Raw genomic sequence first — 25,972 nt, 5'->3', positions numbered from 1 at the left:
ATCTTAATTACTTTGTTTCTTATTTGTTCCTGAAGTTTTTTGAATCACAGCATTATTTCCAGCTTTTTGAGGATCTTTTGGTCTACTTCACTTTGTCGAGCAGGTCCTATTTAAGTGATTTCTTGATTGAGAACAGGTGTGACAGTAATCAGGCCTGAATGTGGCTAGGGAATTTGAACTCAGCTTCCCAAAGAAGTGATAAGCCACAGTCACACAGTTAATTTGTTTTAAGTAGGGGGCAAACAGTTTTTCACACAGGGTCCTGTAGGTTTGGATTTCTTTTTCCCTTAATAATAAAGACCTTTATTTAAAAACTGCATTTTGTGGTTACTTGTGTTATATTTGCCTAATATTTAAAATTGTTTGGTGATGTGAAACATTTAAGAATGACAAACAGACAAAAGAATAGGAAATCAGGAAGGAGGCAAACACTTTTTTTCACACGTGTGTGTGTGTATGTATATATGTGTATATATACATATATATATGTATGTATGTATATATATATATATATATATATATATATATATGTGTGTGTGTGTGTGTATATATATATATATATACATATATATATATATATATATATATACATATATCAAAAAAATAAAGGGAACACTTAAACAACAGAATCTAACTCCAAGGAACTCAAACTTCTGTGAAATCAAACTGTCCACTTAGGAAGCAACACTGATTGACAATCAATTTCACATGCTGTTGTGCAAGTGGTATAGACAACAGATGGAAATTATTGGCAATTATCAAGACACTCTCAATAAAAAAGTGGTTCTACTGGTGGGGACCACAGACCACATCTCAGTACCAATGCTTTCTGGCTGATGTTTTGGTCACTTTTAATGTTTGTTGTGCTTTCACACTGGTGGTAGCATGAGATGGACTCTACAACCCACACAAGTGGCTCAGGTAGTGCAGCTCATCCAGGATGGCACATCAATGCGAGCTTTGGCAAGAAGGTTTGCTGTGTCTGTCAGAGTAATGTCCATAGGCTGGAGGCGCTATGGGAGACAGGCCAGTACACCTGGAGATGTGAAGGGGGCCGTAGCAGGGCAAGAACCCAGCAGCAGGACCTCTACCTCTGCCTTTGTGCAAGGAGGAACAGGAGGAGCAATGCCAGAGCCCTGCAAAATGACCTCCAGCAGGGCGCAAATGTGCATGTGTCTGCACAAACGGTTAGAAACCGACTCCATGAGGATGGTCTGAGTGCCCGACGTCCACAGATGGGGCTTGTGCTCATGGCCCAACACGTGCATGATGCTTGGCATTTGCCACAGAACACCAGGATCGGCAAATTCATCACTGGCGCCCTGTGCTCTTCACAGATGAAAGCAGGTTCACACTGAGCACATGTGACAGAGTATGGAGACGCTGTGGAGAGTGATCTGCTGCCTGCAACATCCTTCAGCATGACCGGTTTGGCAGTAGGTCAGTAATGGTATGGGGTGGCATTTCTTTGGAGGGCCGCACAGCACTCCCTGTGCTCGTCAGAGGTAGCCTGACTGCCATTAGGTACTGAGATGAGATCCTCAGACCCCTTGTGAGACCATATGCTGGTGCGGTTGGCCCTGGGTTCCTCCTAATGCAGGACAATGCCAGACCTCATGTGGCTGGAGTGTGTTAGCAGTTCCTGCAAGATGAAGGCATTGAAGCTATGGACTGGCCTGCCCGTTCCCCAGACCTGAATCCGATTGAACACATCTGGGACATCATGTATCGCTCCATCCACCAACGTCACGTTGCACCACAGACTGTCCAGAAGTTGGCGGATGCTTTAGTCCAGGCCTGGGAGGAGATCCCTCAGTAGACCATCCGCCGCCTCATCAGGAGCATGCCCAGGCATTGTACAGTAATGAGGTCATACAGGCACGTGGAGGCCACACACAATACTGAGCATCTTTTCCTTGTCATGAGGCATTCCACTGAAATTGGATCAACCTGTAATTTGATTTTCCAATTTGATTTTTAGTATCATTCCAAATCCAGACCACCATGGGATATTCATTTTGATTTACATTGATAATTGTTATGTTTTATTGTCATGAACACATTCCACTATGCAATGAATAAAAATTTGCAACCGGAACATTTCATTCAAAGATATCTAAGATGTGGGATTTTAGTGATCCCTCTATTTTTTTTGAGCAGTGTGTGTGTGTGTGTGTGTGTGTGTGTGTGTGTGTGTGTGTGTGTGTATATATATATATATATATATATATATATATATAAATTGTCTAAGGGGTACTTCCGTCTGTCTGTCCTCAACTTCCATAACGGAAATCCCGCGTCGCTTATTGGTCTCGGCAGCTGCCTGTCATGGCTGCCGCGACCAATCAGCAACGGGCATAGTCCGATTAGTCCCTCCCCTACTCCACTGCACTCACTGCCCGGCGCCCGCTCCATAATCCCCTCCAGTCACCGCTCACACAGGGTTAATGGCAGCGGTAATGGGCCGCGTTGTAACGCACTCCGTTACCGCTGCTATTAACCCTGTGTGTCCCCAACTATTTACTATTGATGCTGCCTATGCGGCATCAATAGTAAAAAATTTAATGTTAAAAATAATAATAATAAAAAAACCTGCTATACTCACCCTCCGTTGCAGCTCGCGCCGGCCGCCATCTTCCACTGCAGGTTCCGGTGGCAGAAGGACCTGCCATGACGTCACAGTCGTGACCGCGACGTCATCACAGGTCCTGCGCTAATACCAACCCTGGGACCGGAACCTGCCGTGGACTACAAGGGCTCCCTCGGAAAGGTGAGTATATGTTTATTTTTTATTTTTTCACCTGTGACAAACCTGGCTGGGCAATATACTACGTAGCTGGGCAATATACTACGTCACTGGGCAATATACTACGTCACTGGGCAATATACTATGTAACTGGGCAATATACTACGTGGCTGGGCAATATACTGCGTGGCTCTGTGCTGTATACTACGTCACTGGGCAATATACTACGTGGCTGGGCATTATACTACGTCACTGGGCAATATACTATGTAACTGGGCAATATACTACGTGGCTGGGCAATATACTATGTCAGTGGGCAAAATACTATGTGGCTGGGCAATATACTACGTGGCTGCGCAATATACTACGTCACTAGGCAATATACTATGTAACTGGGCAATATACTACGTGGCTGGGCAATATACTATGTCACTGAGCAATATACTACGTGGCTGGCCAATATACTTCGTGGCTGGGCAATATACTACATGGCTGGCCGATATATTATGTCACTGGGCAATATACTACGTGGCTGGGCAATATACTACGTGGCTGGGCAATATACTACGTGGCTGGCCAATATACTATGTCACTGGGCAATATACTACGTGGCTGGCCGATATACTACGTGGCTGGGCAATATACTACGTGACTGGGCAATATACTACGTGGCTGGCCGATATATTACGTAACTGGGCAATATACTACGTGGCTGGGCAATATACTACGTGGCTGGGCAATATACTACGTGGCTGGGCAATATACTATGTCACTCGGCAATATACTACGTGGCTGGGCAATATACTACGTGACTGGGCAATATACTACGTGGCTGGCCGATATATTACGTCACTGGGCAATATACTACGTGGCTGGCCAATATACTACGTGGCTGGGCAATATACTACGTGGCTGGCCGATATACTATGTCACTGAGCAATATACCACGTGGCGGGCCAGCATACTACATGGCTGGGCAATATACTAAGTGGCTGGCCGATATATTACATCACTGGGCAATATACTACGTGGCTGGGCAATATACTACGTGGCTGGGCAATATACTACGTGGCTGGCCAATATACTATGTCACTGGGCAATATACTACGTGGCTGGCCGATATACTACGTGGCTGGGCAATATACTATGTGGCTGGGCAATATACTGCGTGGCTGGCCGATATATTATGTCACTGGGCAATATACTATGTGGCTGGGCAATATACTACGTGGCTGGGCAATATGCTATGTGGCTGGCCAATATACTATGTCACTGGGCAATATACTAAGTGGCTGGCCGATATACTACGTGGCTGGGCAATATCCTAAGTGGCTGGGCAATATACTATGTGGCTGGGCAATATACTACGTGGCTGCGCAATATACTACGTCACTAGGCAATATACTACGTAACTGAGCAATATACTACGTGGCTGGGCAATATACTACCTGACTGGGCAATATACTACGTAGCTGGGCAATATATTACGTAGCTGGGCAATATACTACGTGGCTGGGCAATATACTACGTGGCTGGCCGATATATTACGTCACTGGGCAATATACTACGTGGCTGGGCAATATACTATGTCACGGCAATATACTACGTGGCTGGGCAATATACTACATGGCTGGGCAATATACTACGTGGCTGGGCAATATACTACATGGCTGGGCAATATACTACGTGGCTGGGCAATATACTACGTGGACATGCATATTCTAGAATACCCGATGCGTTAGAATCGGGCCACCATCTAGTGTATATATATATATATATATATATATATATATATATATGTTATTTGTAAAACTACTTGATATGGGAATTCTGTTAAATTGCTTCTCATTGAGTCCCCGGCAGACAGAGGGTAAGTAATAGTCATGTGCTTCATTTCTTCTCATGGTAAATAAACAACTTCCCCCAATATTCTCATGTTGTGCTCTTGAAGCTAATGCTACTTTCCTACCACATTTACATACATATATTTTATTTCTTCATCCAAAATGGGAACAAATCCCAGCAGAGGAGGAAAACCGTTCCTGATAAATTCTTGGGGAATTATTTACATTTTGATTTTTTTTTTCATTTGCAATAAATGTATCACTGCGTCAGTAGGTGTTTGATACATTTAGCTCCTCTTCAATTTTTTTGTTTTCTTCACTTTTTTTGCACCAGTCGACACAGGTTCTGCCACAATCACCGATCATAGCAATCAGTCATGGACTCTCCAGGGTTCAACACAAACAATCCGGGAACATGGATGACTTAAATTGGAATTTGGGTAAAAGGGAAAACTAGATCTGCCAGTTTGTCTAGAACTAATGTCACCTAGGCAAAAGCACCTACTATTAGCCTGACAGCTAAATGCCCTGATGATAAAGGACTGTTTTGAGGCTTCGTATCTGAATCCCGACACTATCTAGCAGCAGGAACACACAAATCTTCACATTCATCTTCCTTGTAATAACGGCAGCCATCATGTGTCTATAGAAAGCTTTTGTTTCTTCTGATCCGGTCTTGCCTGACACTCGAGTCCGTACCTGTGTCCCTGACCCTTGGGGTCAGATGCTGCAGTGCTGGGGACTGCCATGGAGTGGTACCTGCAGCTCCAGCCTAACCTCACCATCAAAGGTTCTAGTGAAGAACCAGGTACTCGCTTAGTCATGCCAAGTCCGTGGCTCAGTGGGAGTGGGTCCACACCCATCAACATGACACCCTTTAACACCTACCATATGGAGAAGTCTCCAAACACAACATCTACCCCATTTAATTGTTATATACCAAAAGCGGACTTAAATTCACTTAGCCACGAGAAGAGAACCATATGATAATAAATTATTAATTATGTAAATCTTTATTAAAGTAAAACATTACCAAGAACACCGATATCAAAAAGAACAGAGTGTTACAGGAAAACAACTTAGCACTAACTCTACGGCAGATCCCACATCAAGTCTATAACCTAGTAGGGTGGTATAATCCAACATAAACATCAAATCATTAGTTGTGAATGTCCAGCCAATCATATGAGTTAGCCTATTTTAATATACCAAATATGTTAATGCCTGTCAAATAATGCAGCCCTCAAAAAAGGCTTGCTGGTGTGACCATACTATTGTTAAGTTCCACCCAGTTATACATCTAGGGAAAATGGCCATTCATATAGAGTTTCAATGGTACATATACGGTCACAAACCGAAACCAATCCGCAATAACCAACTTATAAATTCATGAAACGTGGAAAATACCACACTTCGGAGAGGTATTTTGTGCGATGGCTGGGGGTCTCAGAGCCTGTCCTCCACTGATTAACAGAATAGAGACAGAAAAACATGTTTAAAGTGCCTTTATTGTGCAAAGGTCCACAAAACCTTTAAATTTGTTTATTTTCATTGTATAGCGAATGCTGTTAAACCAAAATCTTCCCCTTCCCCCCCAAAATGATTCATAAAATCTAATCAGTGCATTACATACTCCACAAAATAGCACCAAGAAAAAATACACCTCAAAAAGTAGTCAGGTCCTAAAGATGCAGAATTTGTAGGGCCAACAGTGTAAGGCTACGTTCACATTTGCGTCTTTGGGCGCAGCGTCGTCGACGGATACCGACGCATGCGTCATGCGCCCCTATCTTTAACATGGGGGGCGCATGGACATGCGCCGGTATGCGTTGTACGACGCATGCGTCATTTTGGCGCACCAGTCAGGGCGCGGGCGCCGCTACATGTAGCATTTTGCCTGCGTCAAATTTCCAATCAAAAACGCATGTAACGCACTTGCATCGTACATGCGTAAAAAAAAACACATTAGTGTCTATGATAAACGCATAGGGCGCAGGTGCCTGAGTTGACCTGCGTTGTACAACGCATGCACCTTTTGAGAAAAAACCCATTGATGAAGTGTCTACACATAAAAGCATTTGAGGACAACGCATGCATCAAAAAACGCTGCGTTGTGTATATGCGTTTTGCGTTGCGTCAACGACGCTGCGCCCAAAGACGCAAATGTGAACATAGCCTAATGAAGGAAAGCTCATGTTGTAACCTAATATGTTCAGGAGGGACGAGTCCCCATGTGCTCTCATCGCATGGGGAAACTGGAAAATGATTTTTCCAATGCTTGCAAAAGGCTGGTGAATCAGACAGAACTTGAAAGGGCATTTGTCTGTGGGATCAACCCTCCTGTCTATATGGTCAGGTAGGTGATAGGAAGCTGAATAAAGTGAACCTTGATATCTGCCATCTGATGTCTTCTTCCATAGAAAGCTGTTTTTCTTATATGTAAATGAGCTGTTAAGATCTATAGGCCGGGCATAGATCTCCCTAAGGCTCCACATTATTAAGCAGGTCACAGGTTTCAAGCAATACGGGAACTAAAAAGGATCTCTCTGCTACTCAAAAGCATTAAATAGTGCAATGCCTTGGACAAGGTATGAAAACATTAGATATTTCCCGAAAACTTAAGTGATCATCCTACTGTGAAGAGATTTGTGACTGAAACAGAGCACAGAGTTCATGCAGATAAAGGCATAATGAGGAAGGTTTCTGCCAAATTAATTGGATTAAGAGAGCAGCTGCCAAAATACCATTACAAAGCAGCAAACAGTTATTTGAAGCTGCTGGTGCCTCTGGAGTCCCTCGAACCTCAAGGTGTAGGATCCTTCAAAGGCTTGCTGTGGTGCATAAACCTAATATTTGGTCACCCCTAAACAGTGTTCACAAGCAGAAACAGTTGCAGTGGGCCCAGACATACATGAAGACTAATTTTCAAACAGTCTTGTTTACTGATGAGTGTCGAGCAACCCTGGATGGTCCAGGTGGATGGAGTAGTGGATGGTTGGTGGATGGCCACCGTGTCCCAACAAGGCTGCGACGTCAGCAAGGAGGTGGAAGAGTCATGTTTTGGGCCAGAATCATGGGGAAACAGCTGGTAGGGCCCTTTAAGGTTCCTGAAGGTGTGAAAATGACCTCTGCAAAGTATATAGAGTTTCTGACTGACAACTTTCTTCCATGGTATAAAAAGCAGAAACGTGCCTTCAGGAGCAAAATCATCTTCATACATGACAATGCCCCATCTCATGCTGCAAAGAATACCTCTGAGTCAATGGCTGCTATGGGCATAAAAGGAGATAAACTCATGGTGTGGCCACCATCTTCCTCTGACCTCAACCCTATAGAGAACCTTTGGAGTATCATCAAGCACAAGATCTATGAGGGTGGGAGGCAGTTCACATCAAAACAGCAGCTCTGGGAGGCTATTCTGACTTCATGCAAAGAAATACAAGCAGAAACTCTCCAAAAACTCTCAAGTTCAATGGATGCAAGAATTGTGAAGGTGATATCAAAGAAGGGTCCTATGTTAACATGTATCTTGGCCTGTTAGGATGTTTTGGAGTTAAATAGCTTTTTTGCTCAGTGAATGTGACCTAATGCTGCAAGTTCAACAAATGAGCATTTTCAGTTCTTTAAAACACATCAAATGTTTAGAAATTCTACTGTGCCTAATAATTTGGAACAGTGCATTTTGAGTTTTTAATTTATTTTGGAGATTATACTGTTATCATTGGGAGGTTTCTTCAATAAAATTCGATGTATAATCTAACAGTGATGACTTTTATTAGACTAGTTAAGTAAATAAGGCAGCACACTGCAGCGCTAAAACATGCAAACTTGAAAACACGAAATTTGAACTGCATTACTGCACTAGAAATATGAAAAATGAGAGCTTTTAGCGCATAAAAATGGCCAATTTTATGTGTACCTGGTAGCCCCTTTACGGCATCTCTCTTATACCAGGTCCTACGCTTGCCTTACCTCGCTGAGAATAAACGTCTCCATCTGAATGGGTGCATGGGAAACCTCATCTTAGACTAAAATTCTCTCTCTCCATGGAGGGGTATTGGACCTGCTGTAATTAAAACACCTGAAAGCTAGGAGGTGGAGTGCACGATCAGAAGGCTAGAGAATACATTTCAAAAACCTGACCTGCACATCCAAACATAGACACAGTGTGAACAGGTGCTGAACCTAGAGTCGCCAACTCGTATATAGTTAGGTTTTTGAAATGTATTCTCTAGCCTTCTGATCGTGCACTCCGCCTTCTAGCCACAGGTGTTTTAATTACAGCAGGTCCAATACCCCTCCAAAGAGAGAGAGAATTTTAGTCTAGGAAGAGGTTTCACATGCACCCATTCAGATGGAGACGTTTATTCTCAGCGAGGTAAGGCAAGTGTAGGACCTGGTATAAGAGAGATGCCGTAAAGGGGCTACCAGGTACACATAAAATTGGCCATTTTTATGTGCTAAAAGCTCTCATTTTTCATATTTCTTGTGCAGTAATGCAGTTCAAATTTCGTGTTTTCAAGTTTGCATGTTTTAGCGCTGCAGTGTGCTGCCCTATTTACTTAACTATATGCGAGTTGGCGACTCTAGGTTCAGCACCTGTTCACACTGTGTCTATGTTTGGATGTGCAGGTCAGGTTTTTGAAATGACTTTTATTAGGCTGTCATTTGCACCGACCATTTAGGAAAATCCGCGAAAAATGTCATTTGCGTAATAATTTGGAACACGCTGATCCTACTGACAGATGCCCTTTGAAGAGGCTGTGAATTAATTTGCGATAGACGCCTGTATTGTGCTTCCTTTCAATAGAGCTGGTGTGACTGTGTGCAGATCCCATCACTCGGGACAGTGGTCTGTGGCCCTTGGCCAGGAGAGCGAGTTCCGCCCGTACCTGGCAGCCGCTTTCTTCGGATTAGCCAATGTGGCGCAACCTCACGTGGTTCGTTCCTCAACAATGACATCACGCCAGGCCGGCTAATCAAAAGAACCAAATGCCAGCAGGTAAGAGGTGTTACCCTCTCGCCCATCCATTGGCCACAGATCATCGTGACGGCTGATGGAACGTGACGTGCGAATCGATTCATTACGACTCTATTTCCAATAATCACATCTGATAAGACCCTTCCAATTTTACATTATTCCCATTCAGAGACAGTTTTTGTCAGATAAATATCTACTTAGATATCAGTTGATTCAAACAGGAAGTAGCAGTGATGTGGTAATAAAGGCCATGCAGGAACATTCCCTCTCTCCTGTTTCCCAGCCTCCTCTGGGTGTACCAACATGGCCGCCTCCGCACTCTCCCCTCCCACTTACTTGACGCACGTTGTTTACGTCGCGCGATTGGTGCTTTTCATCCTGACGTCAGTACGCAGCTCCACAGGGGGCGGGGCTTTGTAGAGAAGGAAAACACAGAGTGACCCGGAACCGGGCGTCGCAGACTGCTCACCTCAGCGGAGACTTGTTGACCCTGTAGAACGGGGCAACCGGGAGAGAACCGCCAGCGTTATTAGGGCAGGTTACCGCGGGGTGTGAGTGTGGCGGAGGCGCTGCCTGTGTGACAGGAGTTCAGTCACAGGACAAAAGGCGACGGCGGGTTATTATGTAGGAGGAGGGGGCAGCAGTAGTGGGGTCCTGGGGTGGTTGCTATGGTGAGGACACACAGTGCTGGGGGTCTCCTGCACTGAGGGCCACGCAGGACACTAGTGGGATGTGAGTGTCAGCCTCGGGGTTCAGCGCCCTCGCCCCTGGGTTATGAGTTGAGGTGGGACCCGTCTCCCCGCCGCCCTCCTCGCCATGTCCCGCTGGCTGTTTCCGTGGTCCAGCTCCATCAAGACCCGGGCGTGCCGCTACCTGCTCCAGCATTACCTGGGCCACTACCTGGAGGAGCGGCTGAGCCTGGAGCAGCTGAGCCTGGACCTGTACAATGGCAGCGGCCGGCTGACCGACATCCACCTGGACATCTGGGTAATCGCACCGCGCCATTGTCAGACATATCTGTAGTGTCACAAGAGAGTCAGGACACCGACTGCCGGCGTCATCATGGGCCCTAATAACGAGGGCCGGCGTCATCATGGGCCCTAATAACGAGGGCCGACGTCATCATGGGCCCTAATAACGACGGCCGGCATCATCATGGGCCCTAATAACGAGGGCCGGCGTCATCATGGGCCCTAATAATGAGGGCCGGCATCATCATGGGCCCTAATAACGAGGGCCGGCATCATCATGGGCCCTAATAACGAGGGCCGGCATCATCATGGGCCCTAATAACGACGGCCAGCGTCATCATGGGCCCTAATAACGAGGGCCAGCGTCATCATGGGCCCTAATAATGAGGGCCGGTGTCATCATGGGCCCTAATAACGACGGCCGGTGTCATCATGGGCCCTAATAACGAGGGTCGGCGTCATCATGTTCCCTAGTAACGACGGCCGGTATCATCATGTTCCCTAATAACGAGGGCCGGCATCATCATGGGTCCTAATAACGAGGGCCGGTGTCATCATGGGCCCTAATAACGACGGCCGGCATCATCATGGGCCCTAATAACGACGGCCGGCATCATCATGGGCCCTAATAACGACGGCCGGCATCATCATGGGCCCTAATAACGAGTGCCAGCGTCATCATGGGCCCTAATAACGACGGCCGGCATCATCATGGGCCCTAATAACGACGGCCGGCATCATCATGGGCCCTAATAACGACGGCCGGCATCATCATGGGCCCTAATAACGAGGGTCGGCGTCATCATGTTCCCTAATAACGACGGCCGGCATCATCATGTTCCCTAATAACGAGGGCCGGCATCATCATGGGTCCTAATAACGAGGGCCGGTGTCATCATGGGCCCTAATAATGAGGGCCGGCAGACAGACTTGGGACAGCTGTAGTTTACATGGGTAGACGAGGGACGGCTGGTGGACAGACCCAGGACGGCTGGTGGACAGACCCAGGACGGCTGCGGTTTACATGGACGGACACAGGATGGCTGCGGTTTACATGGACAGACGCGGGACAGCTGTAGTTTACATGGACAGACTCTGGATGGCTGCTGTTTGTGTGGATGGACAGAGGCAGGACGGCTTTGGTTTGTATAGACGGACGGAGGCGGGACGGCTGCGGTTTGCATGGACGGACAGAGACGGGACGGCTGCGGTTTGGGCAGACTGACGGAGGCGGGACGGCTGCGGTTTGCATGGACGGACGGAGGTGGGATGGCTGCGGTTTGGGCGGACTGACGGAGGCGGGACGGCTGCAGTTTGCATGGACGGACGGAGGCGGGACGGCTGCGTTTTGCATGGACGGACGGAGGCGGGACGGCTGCGGTTTGTGCATACGGACGGAGGTGGGAGAGCTGCGGTTTGTGTGGACGGACGGAGGCGGGACATCTGCGGTTTGTGTGGACGGACGGAGGCGGGACGGCTGCGGTTTGCATGGACGGACGGAGGCGGGACAGCTGCAGTTTGGGCGGACTTACGGAGGCGGGACGGCTGCGGTTTGGGCGGACTGACAAAGGCGGGACGGCTGCGGTTTGGGCGGACTGACGGAGGCGGGACGGCTGCGGTTTGGGCGGACTGACGGAGGCGGGACGACTGCGGTTTGGGCGGACTGACGGAGGCGGGACGGCTGCGGTTTGGGCGGACTGACGGAGGCGGGACGGCTGCGGTTTGCGTGGACGGACGGAGGCGGGACGGCTGCGATTTGCGTGGACGGACGGAGGCGGGACGGCTGCGATTTGCGTGGACGGACGGAGGCGGGACGGCTGCGATTTGCGTGGACGGACGGAGGCGGGACGGCTGCGGTTTGTGTGTACGGACGGAGGCGGGACAGCTGCGGTTTGTGTGGACGGACGGAGGCGGGAAGGCTGCGGTTTGCGTGGGCAGACGTGTGACGGCTGCGGTTTGTGTGGATGGACGTACATTGATTCTACTTTGCCTTTTGGATAGACATGTAATCACTTCTTTACAGTATGGATTATGGACAGATGACTGCAGATTATACTGTCGAAAGATGTGCAATGACTGTAGTTTACATGGACAGACGTGGGACGGCTGCGGTGTGCATGGCCGGACGGCTGCCATGTACATGGACGGACGCGGGACAGCTGCTGTTTACATGGACGGACTCGGGACAGCTACGGTTTACATGGACGGACGCGGGACGGCTGCGGTTTACATGGACGGACGAGGGATGGCTGCGGTGTACATGGACGGACACGGGACGGCTGTGGTTTACATGGACGGACGTGGGGCGGCTGCGGTTTACATGGACAGAGGTGGGACGGCTGTAGTTTACTTCATGGACCAGTGTATGCCGACTGTAGTTTACATGGGCAGACGTGTGATGACTGCAGATTATACTGCCGGCAGATGTGTACTGACTATAGCGTACACCATGGGCAGGTCTGTACTGACTGTAGCTACATGGACAGATATGTGACAATTGTAGGCTGATGTGTAATGACTGTGATTTACATTTTGCAAGCATGTGTCACGGGATGAGTAACTTTTTAAATACAATGTATTGCTTCTCTTCTACTGACCCTAGGTCACACCCTGCATTACACTGTACTAGGTACATTCAGCATTCTGGTGGTCTGTGGACGAATGCCCCTCTACTAACATCTTACCCTGTAGTACGGGATTTTGTACTGTCAGCTTTTCCTGTATAAGACTTTGCTACTGTTTCCGGTATTATACTACTAGATGGTATTCTAGAATATGTATGTAGTTTATTTATGAAGTTTTCAGACTAATGCAATTTATACACATGATTCGGCCGGCCGGTGCGCGACCAGATAGCGAAGCGTGGTTCAAATTCTGCGCCAATTCGCGGCCGGACTGCACCTGTCACTGATTGTTCGCGACCGGCCGGGCGTGACTAATCAGTGAAGCCAGGTCCGGCTCCAGGTTTTTGAGGGTCCCGGGCGAAAGAGTCTCAGTGGCCCCCTCTTTAAAGGGAACCTGTCACCCCGAAAATCGCAGGTGAGGTAATCCCACCGGCATCAGGGGCTTATCTGCAGCATTCTGTAATGCTGTAGATAAGCCCCCGATGTTACCTGAAAAAGGAGAAAAAGACTTTAGATTATACTCACCCAGGGGCGGTCCCGCTGCTGGTCAGGTCGGATGGGTGTCTCCGGTCCGCTCCGGCGCCTCCTATCTTCTTTCCATGACGTCCTCTTCTGATCTTCAGCCACGGCTCCGGCGCAGGCGTACTTTGCTCTGCCCTCTTGAGGGCAGAGGATAGTACTGCAGTGCGCAGGCGCCGGAAAGGTCAGAGGCCCGGCGCCTGCGCACTGCAGTACTTTGTCTGCCCTCAACAGGGCAGAGCAAAGTACGCCTGCGCCGGAGCCGTGGCTGAAGATCAGAAGAGGACGTCTTGGAAAGAAGATAGGAGGCGCCGGAGCGGACCAGAGACGCCCATCCGACCTGACCAGCAGCGGGACCGCCCCTGGGTGAGTATAATCTAACGTCTTTTTCTCCTTTTTCAGGTAACATCGGGGGCTTATCTACAGCATTACAGAATGCTGCAGATAAGCCCCTGATGCCGGTGGGATTACCTCACCCGCGATTTTCGGGGTGACAGGTTCCCTTTAACACATACCATGATTCATGATGCACAGATACAGCAGAGAAATATACCACAGCCACGTAGTGTATAGCACAGCCCACATAGCATATAGCACAGCCCACATAGCATATAGCACAGCCCACGTAGCATATAACAGCCCACGTAGTATATAACACAGCCACGTAGTATATAGCACAGCCCATGTAGTATATAGCACAGCTCACGCAGTATATAACACAGCCACGTAGTATGTTGCCCAGCCGCGTAATATATTGCGCAGCCCACGTAGTATATAGCACCGCCCATGTAGTATATAGCACAGCCCACGTAGTATATAGCACAGCCCACATAGTATATAGCACAGAGATGCAGTATATAACACAGCCACGTAATATATAGCACAGCGATGTAGTATATAGCACAGCCCACGTAGTATATTGCCCAGCCATGTATATTGCACAGCCACGTAGTATACTGCACAGCTACGTAGTATATAGCACAGCTCACGTATATAGCACAGCTCACGTTGTATATAACACAGCCACGTAGTATGTTGTCCAGCCACGTAGTATATAGCACAGCCCACGTAGTATATAGCACAGCCCACGTAGTATATAGCACAGCCCACGTAGTATATAGCACAGCCCACGTAGTATATAACACAACCCACGTAGTATATAGCTCAGCGATGTAGTATATAGCACAGCCCACGTTAAAAAAAGAGTTAAAATAAAAAATAATTATATACTCACCTTCCGGCGGTCCCCGGATCCAACCCAGTGGTTTACCGATGCTCTTCGCGACGCTCCGGGCCATGCATTGCGGTCTTGCGAGATGATGACATAGCAGTCTCGCAAGACCGCTATGTCATCATCTCGCAAGACCGCAATGCATGGCCCGGAGCGTCGCGAGGAGCGGGAAAGACATCGGAAGGTGAGTGTATATAATGATTTTTTTTTTTTTTTTTTACTATTTTTAACATTAGATCTTTTTTGCTATTGATGCTGCATAGGCAGCATCAATAGTAAAAAGTTGGTCACACAGGGTTAAGAGCAGCGTCAACGGACTGCGTTACACTGTAACGCAGCCATTAACCCTGTGTGAGCGCTGACTGGAGGGGGCACTGACGGAGAGTAGGAAGGGGCAAATTCACGGCCGGACTGTGCCCGTCGCTGATTGGTATCCGGCGACTCGGGATTTCCGTGACAGACAGACAAACAGACGGAAGTGCCCCTTAGACAATTATATATATATATATATATATATATATATATTTCTAGAATATTAACAGAGCAACATCTGTAGAGACATTGAACAAGCAGGGGATGCTGGACAGATTTGTCTCAGTTCACATCTCTGTAAGACATTCTCTTGCTCATGTTCAGTACAATATAAGTGAAGCATTATGTCAATTTTTCTTGCAGCTGACACCCTCAGGCTTCATGCACGTGGCTGTGTTATGGGTCTGTGCAGGCGCAAGGTTGTATGGAGCTGTAATAACGCCTATAGTGCTCTGTGGGCTGTACAGTGCTCCCATCTGCCTCCTCGTATGTCTTCTGTATGAATCTGACTGAAAAAAAAAGTGCAGCGTATTCTGTGAATATTGTTCCTCCCCCAGGGCAAATTAGGATTAGTAGCAAAATTTATAAACGTTCTGCTGTTTGCAATAAACCAATCAAACTAGAAGAATTGCATAGCACAACACAACTATTTTATTAAGTGGTTTCTCAAAATTCTAAACATTTTATTGACCTCCATAGAACTATTATAGCACCACTCCATTTTTATTTCGCCGACAGCGTGGTATCACTGATGCATGTTCCCCTCCTTTAGTAATATACTTCCCAGCCACCGGTATCTTCTGGTATTGGCGCCCCTTCGGTCATCTGGTTGTGAAATGCCGGATCGCTCCAGTCTCTGCTTGGCAAAGAGGAGTGAGACCAGAACTTCTCCAGGAGTAGCAGAAGATGGCAGCTGGGTGCTATACTGCTAGGAGCAGGGAACAGACATTAGTGATGCATACCACTCTGGCAGTGAAATGAAAAAAAAAGGGCCAGAGTGGTGCTTTGCCTGTTATTACCGCCTGAAATGTGATGACAGCGTTCCTGAGGAATCAGTCCATTTCTCATTGGCAATGGCCTCCAGGTCACTAATACTCTTGAGATCGTGGCTGCATTCACCTAATTCAAATCTGACCAAAGGTTTTCAATGGGTTTCATATCAGGGAACTGTGAAAGCTTCACTGTAGGCATCACCGAGGTCTGCCATGCTTCACTGTAGGCATCACCGAGGTCTGCCATGCTTCACTGTAGACATCACCGAGGTCTGCCATGCTTCACTGTAGACATCACCGAGGTCTGCCATGCTTCACTGTAGGCATCACCGAGGTCTGCCATGCTTCACTGTAGGCATCACCGAGGTCTGCCATGCTTCACTGTAGGCATCACCGAGGTCTGCCATGCTTCACTGTAGGCATCACCGAGGGCTGCCATGCTTCACTGTAGACATCACCGAGGTCTGCCATGCTTCACTGTAGGCATCACCGAGGTCTGCCATGCTTCACTGTAGACATCACCGAGGTCTGCCATGCTTCACTGTAGGCATCACCGAGGTCTGCCATGCTTCACTATAGGCATCACCGAGGTCTGCCATGCTTCACTATAGGCATCACCGAGGTCTGCCATGCTTCACTGTAGACATCACCGAGGTCTGCCATGCTTCACTGTAGACATCACCGAGGTCTGCCATGCTTCACTGTAGCCATCACCGAGGTCTGCCATGCTTCACTGTAGGCATCACCGAGGTCTGCCATGCTTCACTGTAGGCATCACCGAGGTCTGCCATGCTTCACTGTAGACATCACCGAGGTCTGCCATGCTTCACTGTAGGCATCACCGAGGTCTGCCATGCTTCACTGTAGACATCACCGAGGTCTGCCATGCTTCACTGTAGGCATCACCGAGGTCTGCCATGCTTCACTGTAGGCATCACCGAGGTCTGCCATGCTTCACTGTAGGCATCACCGAGGTCTGCCATGCTTCACTGTAGACATCACCGAGGTCTGCCATGCTTCACTGTAGACATCACCGAGGTCTGCCATGCTTCACTGTAGACATCACCGAGCTCCCACAATACTTCACTGAAGGCATCTTCAAGCTCCCATAGTGCTTCACTGTAGGCATCACCGAGCCTCCACCGTGCTTTACTGTAGGCATCACCGAGCCTCTGCCATGCTTCACTGTAGGCATGACCGGTGACAGCTTCCTCTTTCAGCCACATCCAGGTAGTGGAGCCAGGGCTCCCATCACTTTGCGCTTGTGAACTCTGCCTCCAACTGTACCTCGAAGGGCATTTAATGCCTTTGCTATCTTTTTCCATCCTTTTCCTTGACTGCTCACGGCAATGATCTCTTCCCTTACATTTTTGGACCACTCTCTTGACAATTCAAGAGTATTAATGAACTAGTTGCCATTGCCAAAGAGGAATGGCTAATATTCCACAGGAAAGCTGTCAGAGGCCTGTGTGTGGCTATGCATCACATTTGGAGCAAGTCGTAACAGCCAGCGGTGCTCTACTAAGTACTATAGATGATTGTCGTGGAGGGGTTCAGTAGCATTTTATAATGAGTTATTAGAAACCGCTTGTCATTATTGTGCTGAGCTTTTTTTATAAGGGACCTGTCATCAGGATTTACCCCTAGAAGGTATTAGTAGCGTTTTATCAGGCTCCTAATGCCCTTTGTAATGTTTCTTGTATTAATGCTAAATGCTCTCCCTGCCCGTGGTCACCGGAGTAGTCCAGGACCGCCATCATTTAGTAAGGAGGATTAGAATAGTGACGGCTTCTTTTCCTCCTTACATTTCTAATTGCCTGACCACCAGAAATGGCCAGTGGGCTTGCTTGTTGTCAAGGGCTGTGGTGTTTTGCCTACTGCATACCAAATGTGAAAATTGCAAGCTGTTAACGGCGTATTCACATATGGCGATTGTAATACTGTAGAAAATCTGCAACTGGAAAAATTGCCTTCAGTTGTACTGAGATCTCCCATGGTTTAGTAAAACGATAATTGGCTGAAAAATGACAAAACGTTGACAAGTTGCAGTAGAACCAAATTTGTTATTTTCGTTAACTGCAATGTGGGAATATTCCCAAAGGTGGGTCGGCTCCTGAAAACAACTCTTTTTTCAGATTAAAGCCCCTGCAACAGCCTCAAAGCGAAGGATGAATATGCCGGGGAAAGGTGCCATCAGCAAAGGAAAATGCAGTATTAGGCTATGTTCACACTGGGTCTTTTTGCAGCCTTTTTTGCAGCCTTTTTTGCAGCCTTTTTTTGCTGTTTTTTATGGTAATTTTCAGATGCATTTGACAGTGCCAGATAGGTCTATGAGATTTCAGAAATCTCATGCACACAGCTTGGATTTTTTGTGTTTTCAGTATTTTGTGCTTTGCTGCTTTTTTTGGACATAGAGCGTGTCACGTCTTTCAGCGTTTTATCACCCAATGAATGGAAAAACATGAAAAAAAAACCGCAGCAAAACCACCACAACATACACAGCAAAACCTGTGGTTTTGTCGCAGCTTCTTTCCTGCCAAGCACTCAGGTTTTGCTGCAGAAAAAAAAAACGCAGCAAAAATGCCCAGTGTGAACTTAGCCTTACAATATCCTGCTGTGCAAATGGGCAGTTCAGTATGTTCTTAGGGAGTTTAGCCTGGAGCTCGGGAACCTCTTCTGTGACATCCATATGGTGTAATAGCGTTTCTGTTGTCTTTTTGGGACATCCCCCTTTTGTACCCCATATTCTGCACATTGACCTTGGATTATAAAGCAATTTTCTGGCTTTAAACTCTTGAAATAAATATGTTTGCAATTTAAGCAAAAATAGAGTTTGTACATGAGTCCGATCCAGGGTCCTGGAAATACCTGGAGAGCGCTGCTGCGGACACTACATCCGGCACAATAATTAGTAACGTACTCAATGTTCACAGTGGTTCTAGGAATCGCAGAGTTGTGACAGGGCAGCGGCCGTCCAGGAAATCCTCAGCTGTCACTGCACTATTTCATTACAAACCTTCTCTTGGCAATGCTCCTCTGGGGCAGCGTCCACGGTGCGTGTGCGTCTGAGATGTGGGCACCTCATCAAAGTCAATCGTATCAGTAGGAATTAATTGCAGATATTAACAATAAGCAAACGATACACAGAGTTTCCGCGCCCTTGTGGCCATCAAAGGGGGTTTCTGATTTTGGAAAACCCCTGTTCTCCAGCTGCCCTTGGTCAATGCTGTGCCGTGTTCACACATTTGCATTTTTGCATTTTTTTTTTTTTTATGAAAATTTTAAGATGTTCCACAGTACCAGCAAAAGCTCTGAGATTTCAGAAATCTCATGCGCACACATTGTTTTTTTTTGTTGTTTCTGACTCATTTGGAAAACTTCTGCGTCTTTGGAAACTGCAGCATGTTACTACTTTTAGCGTTTTTTTTTTTTTTTTTTTATCAGTGTTCTTTTACCCATAGAAAGCAACGCAGGTATCAGATTTCGGTGCAAAAAGTTTAAGGAATTTGCATCGTGATTTTTTTTTGGGGGGGGCACTAGACTGTATCAACATGCACAAGAGAAAGCAAAAATGCAGTAAACCTGCTTTTTGTAAGCATCTTTTTTAAGGCCAAGAGAACTGGTTTTGCCTGCAGAAAAAAATGCAGCAAAAAACGCAACGTGTGAACATAGCCTAGAAGACACTGCAAGCAGTGGCGGAGACTCATTGCTGGACCTGGGGAGTGTGAGTAAAGCGTTTTTATTTTATTTTTTTTAAACGAAATGCAGCCAGGGGACGGCAAGGGGGGTTCTGATTCTAGAAAACTATTAAACCAATTTACAATTAATTTTTAATAATACGATTGAAAGCCACTGCTACTTTTAAGAAGCCGCAGGAATCCCCCCTCATATTTCTAACGGGTGAAGTCTGAAGAGTATTTTCAGCATTTCCAAGATAGAAGCCTCAGCCATAGCCATATAATTTAGAACGAAAATTGACGCTGCAAAAATAGCTTTTGACACATACACAGGTATGAGAAGTGTAGGCTGTAAGATCAGCACGGGTGTAAGCAGGTGCCTGCTTCTACGTGAGCAATGGATCCGTCCTGGGCATTCATCCCTTCCTAAATTCCTGTGCCACTTCTGTCAGCTGGTATTGCCTAATGCATAGATTTTCGATGAGTAGAAGAAACATTGGATTCATTCACCTTTCACAAAGTGGATTGTATAATGAAATGTAATAATTATCTTATTTTTTACCCCCGCTAGTTCATTACTCTTCTGCAGTTTTTTTTTCTGCTGTTTTCATCTTTTTTCCATTTCTCTATCCCGATTCAGTCAGTGAACGACCTCCTGGACTCCGCGGGGGCTCCGCTCGAAATAGTTGACGGCTTCATTGGCAGTATCTCCGTTACTATCCCATGGTCGGCGCTCGTCACAGAGAACTGCACTCTGGAAGTTTCCGAACTTCAGGTTACTTGTCGCCCAAAATATAGAGCTGGTAAGTTTCGTCATACCCGCTTTTGTTCTGTGCCCAATACCGTCTTTTTTCCAAAGCATTTAGATGTGATCTTGAATATGGTGCACAGACAAAAAATACAACAACAGGTATTTACACCCGAAAACTGTACTTGGCAACATACAACTCGACGGTAGAGCGAAAGACCCGGGCCGCACATCCACATGTTATACATGGATCTACTGCTGCTAAGAAAAATGCACAAAAAAGAACATGAGCTCAATGCCTTGAGCCAAACATGTACATGGTGTGTGCCAAATATTATAGGTTTTAAAATATTGCTATATTGCTATGATATGCCATCACTTTCTGATCATTGGGGGTTTGTCCTATGATGCCCACCGCTGTTTAAGCGATGCTTCCCCTTCTGTTCATCCTGGCCAGGGAATATCTGCACCAACCCATTAACTTGCATGGAGCAATGCTGCAGATCCCTGCACAGCATGCGTCCAGGGGACTGCAGTGACGCAGTGACGCCCATTCATTTGCACAAGGTCAGGTATGTCTCTTTATAGGATGAGACAACACTTTACCAAACACATTAGTTGAGGTCAGCCCTGATGGTTTTGACAGCCCTAACCAATGGGGGTGTCTCCAGTTTCCGTAATTGCACATTTTCGATAAAAAGAAGCAATATACTTTCAATATGATCTATCCTCTTTCAAACAGGAGATAAGCCATTTAAAGACAGGTCTATCAGTGGCATATCCCCCTCTCTATGTTGGAAGAATAGATAGTTGGGCCAACTATCTGACAGCTATCTAAGTGTTTGTTCGCACCTTTGCTGCAGCCATTTTTATGAGTCTCCATCGGCCAAAGCTATCAATTTTTGTAGGAATAAATGGGACAGCATGGATACACAGAAAATAAAAGGGCAAAACTGAAGACAATCACCCGTCAAGACAATTTTTGTAGAAAGACACAGCAGTTTAGCAAATGTAAAGGTACCAAGAAAGCATTTCTGTACCTAAAATATTAGGTTATGAAAGGTTCAGTGCGCCCGCATTAAGATGAACGTATCATTATCATTGTTCGGAAGCCGCCTGTGAATGGACATTTATTGTAAGATGTCTATAATGTGCAGAGTGACAGGCAGAATGAATATTATTATCATCCCATATTATTGTCTTATCTATACATTTTTCTGTGTTGTGCATAAATATGTGATTCTTCAGAATTTGTTTTAGTCTTTGCCTGATGAAGGGACCTGAGTAGTCTCGAAAGCTTGCAATTTGTTACCATTTTTTCAGTTGGCCATTAAAAGGTATCAACCACTGAGGACTCTCAATTCTAAATATTTTTCTATAAACTGGCTAACACGGTACCAAGATATATATCTTTCCTGTATTATTATCCCAGCAGAGGAAATATTATTGAAGTATATTGGCGGACATAAGATGTCAGTAGCAACACATACAAATTAATGATGTTTTATGGTTTATAGAAAGGAAAACTGAGAAAAATGATGAATGAGGTTTGACCTCTGGTGTATCTTCCGAGTGCAATACATAGGGGCTATGGAGATGTCTGGGTGCGTCATTCTGCCTTTTCGGTAGCTCCCATTCAACCCTATGAATATGGGCTATCCTAGCAATGGATCAGAAAATGATACAGTGGCCAGAAAGGAATTTGTCTGATGTTCATTTTTTCAGGGTTTTTTTTGTTTTTTTTTGTTCTCAATTCTGATTTGCTATTTTTCCCCACATTTCTACCAAACCTCCAGGTTCAGAGGGTGTAGAGTCACATAGCTGGTCATCATGTATGACTACCAGCATGCAGCTGGCCCAGGAGTGCCTAAAAGAGCAAGCCGAGGAACCTTCAGAGCCCCCGCAGCCCATCGAAGGATTGGAAATGTTTGCACAAACTATAGAGACAGGTACAGTTTCCTTCTAACCTTACATAGCTGTTGGCCAAACACTTGATTAACCAACATCGATCTCTCCCGTCTCCCCCATACACACACTCTCAGCTAAGCATTCATGCTTGTTTAACAGGGAGAGTCGAGTAAAGTCCTCCACACAACATCGGCCATACCTGCCAATATTGATGGCTCGGCCAACAGTCTAATATTGGCGCCCCGGTAGATGATGTGGAGGGAGATAGGGATCCGGCATCTACGATTTCAGACAATATTTTATGCTCTAAGTCAGGGGTGAGAAACCTTATTTCTGCCAAAGACCGTTTGGATATTTAATCCATCATTCGGCTGCCACACAAATCGCGCGCTAACTCTGCCTTCAAGGTACATCCTGACGCTGGCACTGGTGTAAGCACGTAATCTTTCATTTTATGCCCCTCAGTAGTGAGCACTGCTCAGGCTCATAGAGCAAAAAGAAATGAATGGGCCAACGGCCGTCAAAATAAAGCTGCCGGGCAAAGCGCTGCGGTGCACGGGAATCTGCCTGGGGGCTGGAACGAAGGTCATTGAGGGCTGTAAATGGCCCGCGTGCCAACGGTTCAAACCTCTGCTCTAAAGGTACCGTCACACTGAACGATATCGCTAGCGATCCGTGATGTTGCAGCGTCCTGGCTAGCGATATCGTTGAGTTTCACAGGCAACAGCGATCAGGATCCTGCTGTGCCATTGTTGGTCGGAGCAGAAAGTCCAGAACTTTATTTCGTCGCTGGACCTCCTGCAGACATCGCTGAATCGGCGTGTGTGACGCCGATTCAGCGATGTCTTCACTGATAACCAGGGTAAACATCGGGTTACTAAGCGCAGGGCCGCGCTTAGTAACCCGATGTTTACCCTGGTTACCAGCGTAAACGTAAAAAAAAACCAAACACTACATACTTACCTTCCGCTGTCTGTCCCCGGCGCTGTGCTTCTCTGCACTGTGAGCGCCGGCCAGCCGGAGAGCAGAGCACAGTGGCGCTCACAGTCAGTGCAGAGAAGCACAGCGCCGGGGACAGACAGCGGAAGGTAAGTATGTAGTGTTTGTTTTTTTTAATGTTTACGCTGGTAACCAGGGTAAACATCGGATTACTAAGCGCGGCCCTGCGCTTAGTAACCCGATGTTTACCCTGGTTACCCGGGGACTTCGGGATCGTTGGTCGCTGGAGAGCTGTCTGTGTGACAGCTCTCCAGCGACCAAGCAGCGACGCTGCAGCGATCGGGATCGTTGTCTGGATCGCTGCAGCGTCGCTAAATGTGACGGTACCTTAAGTGTTAAGCCACCAGAGATGTCTGGCAGCAGCTCTCTCATAGAAAACACAGGACTCTTGGCGGTGCGAGATGGCAAGATATTGTTTGGTCAACAGCCATGTAGAGTGTATGGGGGGCTTAAGCCACTACCAGAGACTTTGACAGTGGTTTATCTCCAGGTAAAACAAATGGATTGTGCATATAAATTTAGGCTGTTTGATCATAAGGCCCCAATGACTTTATCTGTCAGGGGAGTCTGAAGCCTCCATACGCATCAGATAGTCGGCCGATGATGCTGAAATTGACAGATTTGGCCTGCTTTAATCTAATGCTTATAGGGGGCCTTTGTTTTAACACTATTATATAAAATAGCATTTGATAGCATGGTTCTATAGCACTGCGTACGGACAGATTTCTAGTCTTTTTACTCTCTGTACCATTTTGTATTTTCCATTTCTTCAGTGCTGCGGAGGATTAAGGTGACCTTTCTAGATACCATTATCCGAATTGAGAATATGCCAGCTGAATCTGCCACGGGGACAGCCCTGGAAATACACATTAAAAGGTCAGATGTCTTTCCTTTCCAGTTTTCTGTATGTTGAGGTATATAATTCTCTACCAATGTGCCATAATTCTATAAAAGGTTTGTTTGATTAGAGACAAACCGTTTCAGAATTGCTGCTGCCAGGACAATGTTTAATCCTGTACCACTCCTGGCATCTATGACTTCCTATGTGAGACTACCCCTTTAACATAAGTTGTCATTTTTAGTTACAACCGTATTCCTCCCACCTCTATACTCATGGTGTTTGTCGCGTTCCCTCAGGCTAGATTATTGTGATGAGGCGGTCAGAGATTCCGGTCAGACCTTTCCCGTGGACATCCATCAGCCTCCTGCGTTTATCCAGAAGATCCTGCAGCTCAGTGGTGTCTCGCTGCACTATGAAGATTTCAAGAACCGACAACGGACGCCGTCTCCCATACCCGATCCCGAGGTAAATGTGGGTGGTGGGTTTCTGGTGACACACATTGCTCTGTCAAACAGCTGACCACTACGTTTGCTCAGAGTTTGGTGCTCGCCAGTTTTGGAGTCATGACTTCTTTCAAAGTTTGGCTAAAACTAAATCTTTCTTCTGAGTAGAATGCTTTGTTAGTTCTGTAAAATGATTGCATTGGTTTCTTTCACTGAGCACTAATTATTTAGACTGTTTGTTTTTTTACCTTATTGTTCCTGCTGTGTTTGCCAGCCAAACTTAGCATTTGGTTAAACATTAATTTTGACAGTTTGAAAGCTGCCGCTGATCGGCAGTATCACTCATATGACATAAATATTAAACGTGATACTCTATCGATGGAATATGGGAAGACTTTCCGATCATTGGTCGATTATGCTCACTACTGCTCCATTAATTCTTAATGGGAGTGCCAGAGATTGCCGAACAACACACTCGTCTGATCTTCCATTAGAACTAATGTCGTGGCAGTGCCGGTGATTAACCTCCGCTCCATTAAACCTAGGATTTTCAGAACCCCGATTTTCAGGATGGCTGAGTGCCACAGTGGTCAGACCTACAACAACCAGAAAGTTATACCTTATCTCACTGATAGGCGATAACTTTCGAACTTAAGAATACCCCTTTGAGTTCCCCAAATAAATGAAATAAATATATGGACTGACACCTTCTCAGACTCCCTGGGACCAATGCGCCTGGGCCCCAATCGATTGGAAAGTTAACTTCTTTCCCATGGATTGCGGATTACGTTCACACTTGAGAATTCCCCTTTAGTTATTTAAGGAGGTCTTGTCCACCTCTGAACAACCCCTTCATGGTTATACGGAACAAACATCTATATTTTCTGGATATGATTGGGACCCTCAGCTTTGTGTCTACCAGTGTTCACATTTCTTACTTTAATACATTGTAATTAGTGATCACAACGTGTTATCCGAGTATCTTGGGTGTGCTCGAATAATATGCTCGAGTCTCTGCGGCTGCATGATTTGCTGCTAACAAACCACAAAACATGCAGCCGCAGGGACTCGAACATATTATTCAATCACGCCAAGATACTCAGATAACACCCGAGCATGCTCAGATAACACCTTAT

The 25,972-nt window shown here is 46.5% G+C and overlaps 1 protein-coding gene across 1 annotated transcript in view; it reads left to right on the top strand.

The window, feature by feature from the left end:
• The first annotated feature begins 9,970 nt into the window (after positions 1-9,970).
• Positions 9,971-25,972, top strand: part of ATG2A (autophagy related 2A) — a 173,575-nt gene continuing 157,573 nt past the window's right edge. The window contains exons 1-5 of the mRNA XM_069738813.1: positions 9,971-10,558; positions 20,538-20,700; positions 22,442-22,594; positions 24,326-24,428; positions 24,690-24,858. Of these exons, the coding sequence (XP_069594914.1) occupies positions 10,388-10,558; positions 20,538-20,700; positions 22,442-22,594; positions 24,326-24,428; positions 24,690-24,858 (759 nt within the window). The 5' untranslated portion in view covers positions 9,971-10,387. The remainder of the gene's footprint in view (positions 10,559-20,537; positions 20,701-22,441; positions 22,595-24,325; positions 24,429-24,689; positions 24,859-25,972) is intronic.

This window comes from Ranitomeya imitator, chromosome 9, assembly GCF_032444005.1.
Source record: "Ranitomeya imitator isolate aRanImi1 chromosome 9, aRanImi1.pri, whole genome shotgun sequence".
Taxonomy (NCBI): Eukaryota; Metazoa; Chordata; class Amphibia; order Anura; family Dendrobatidae; genus Ranitomeya; species Ranitomeya imitator.
This window is presented reverse-complemented; position numbering and strand designations above follow the sequence as displayed.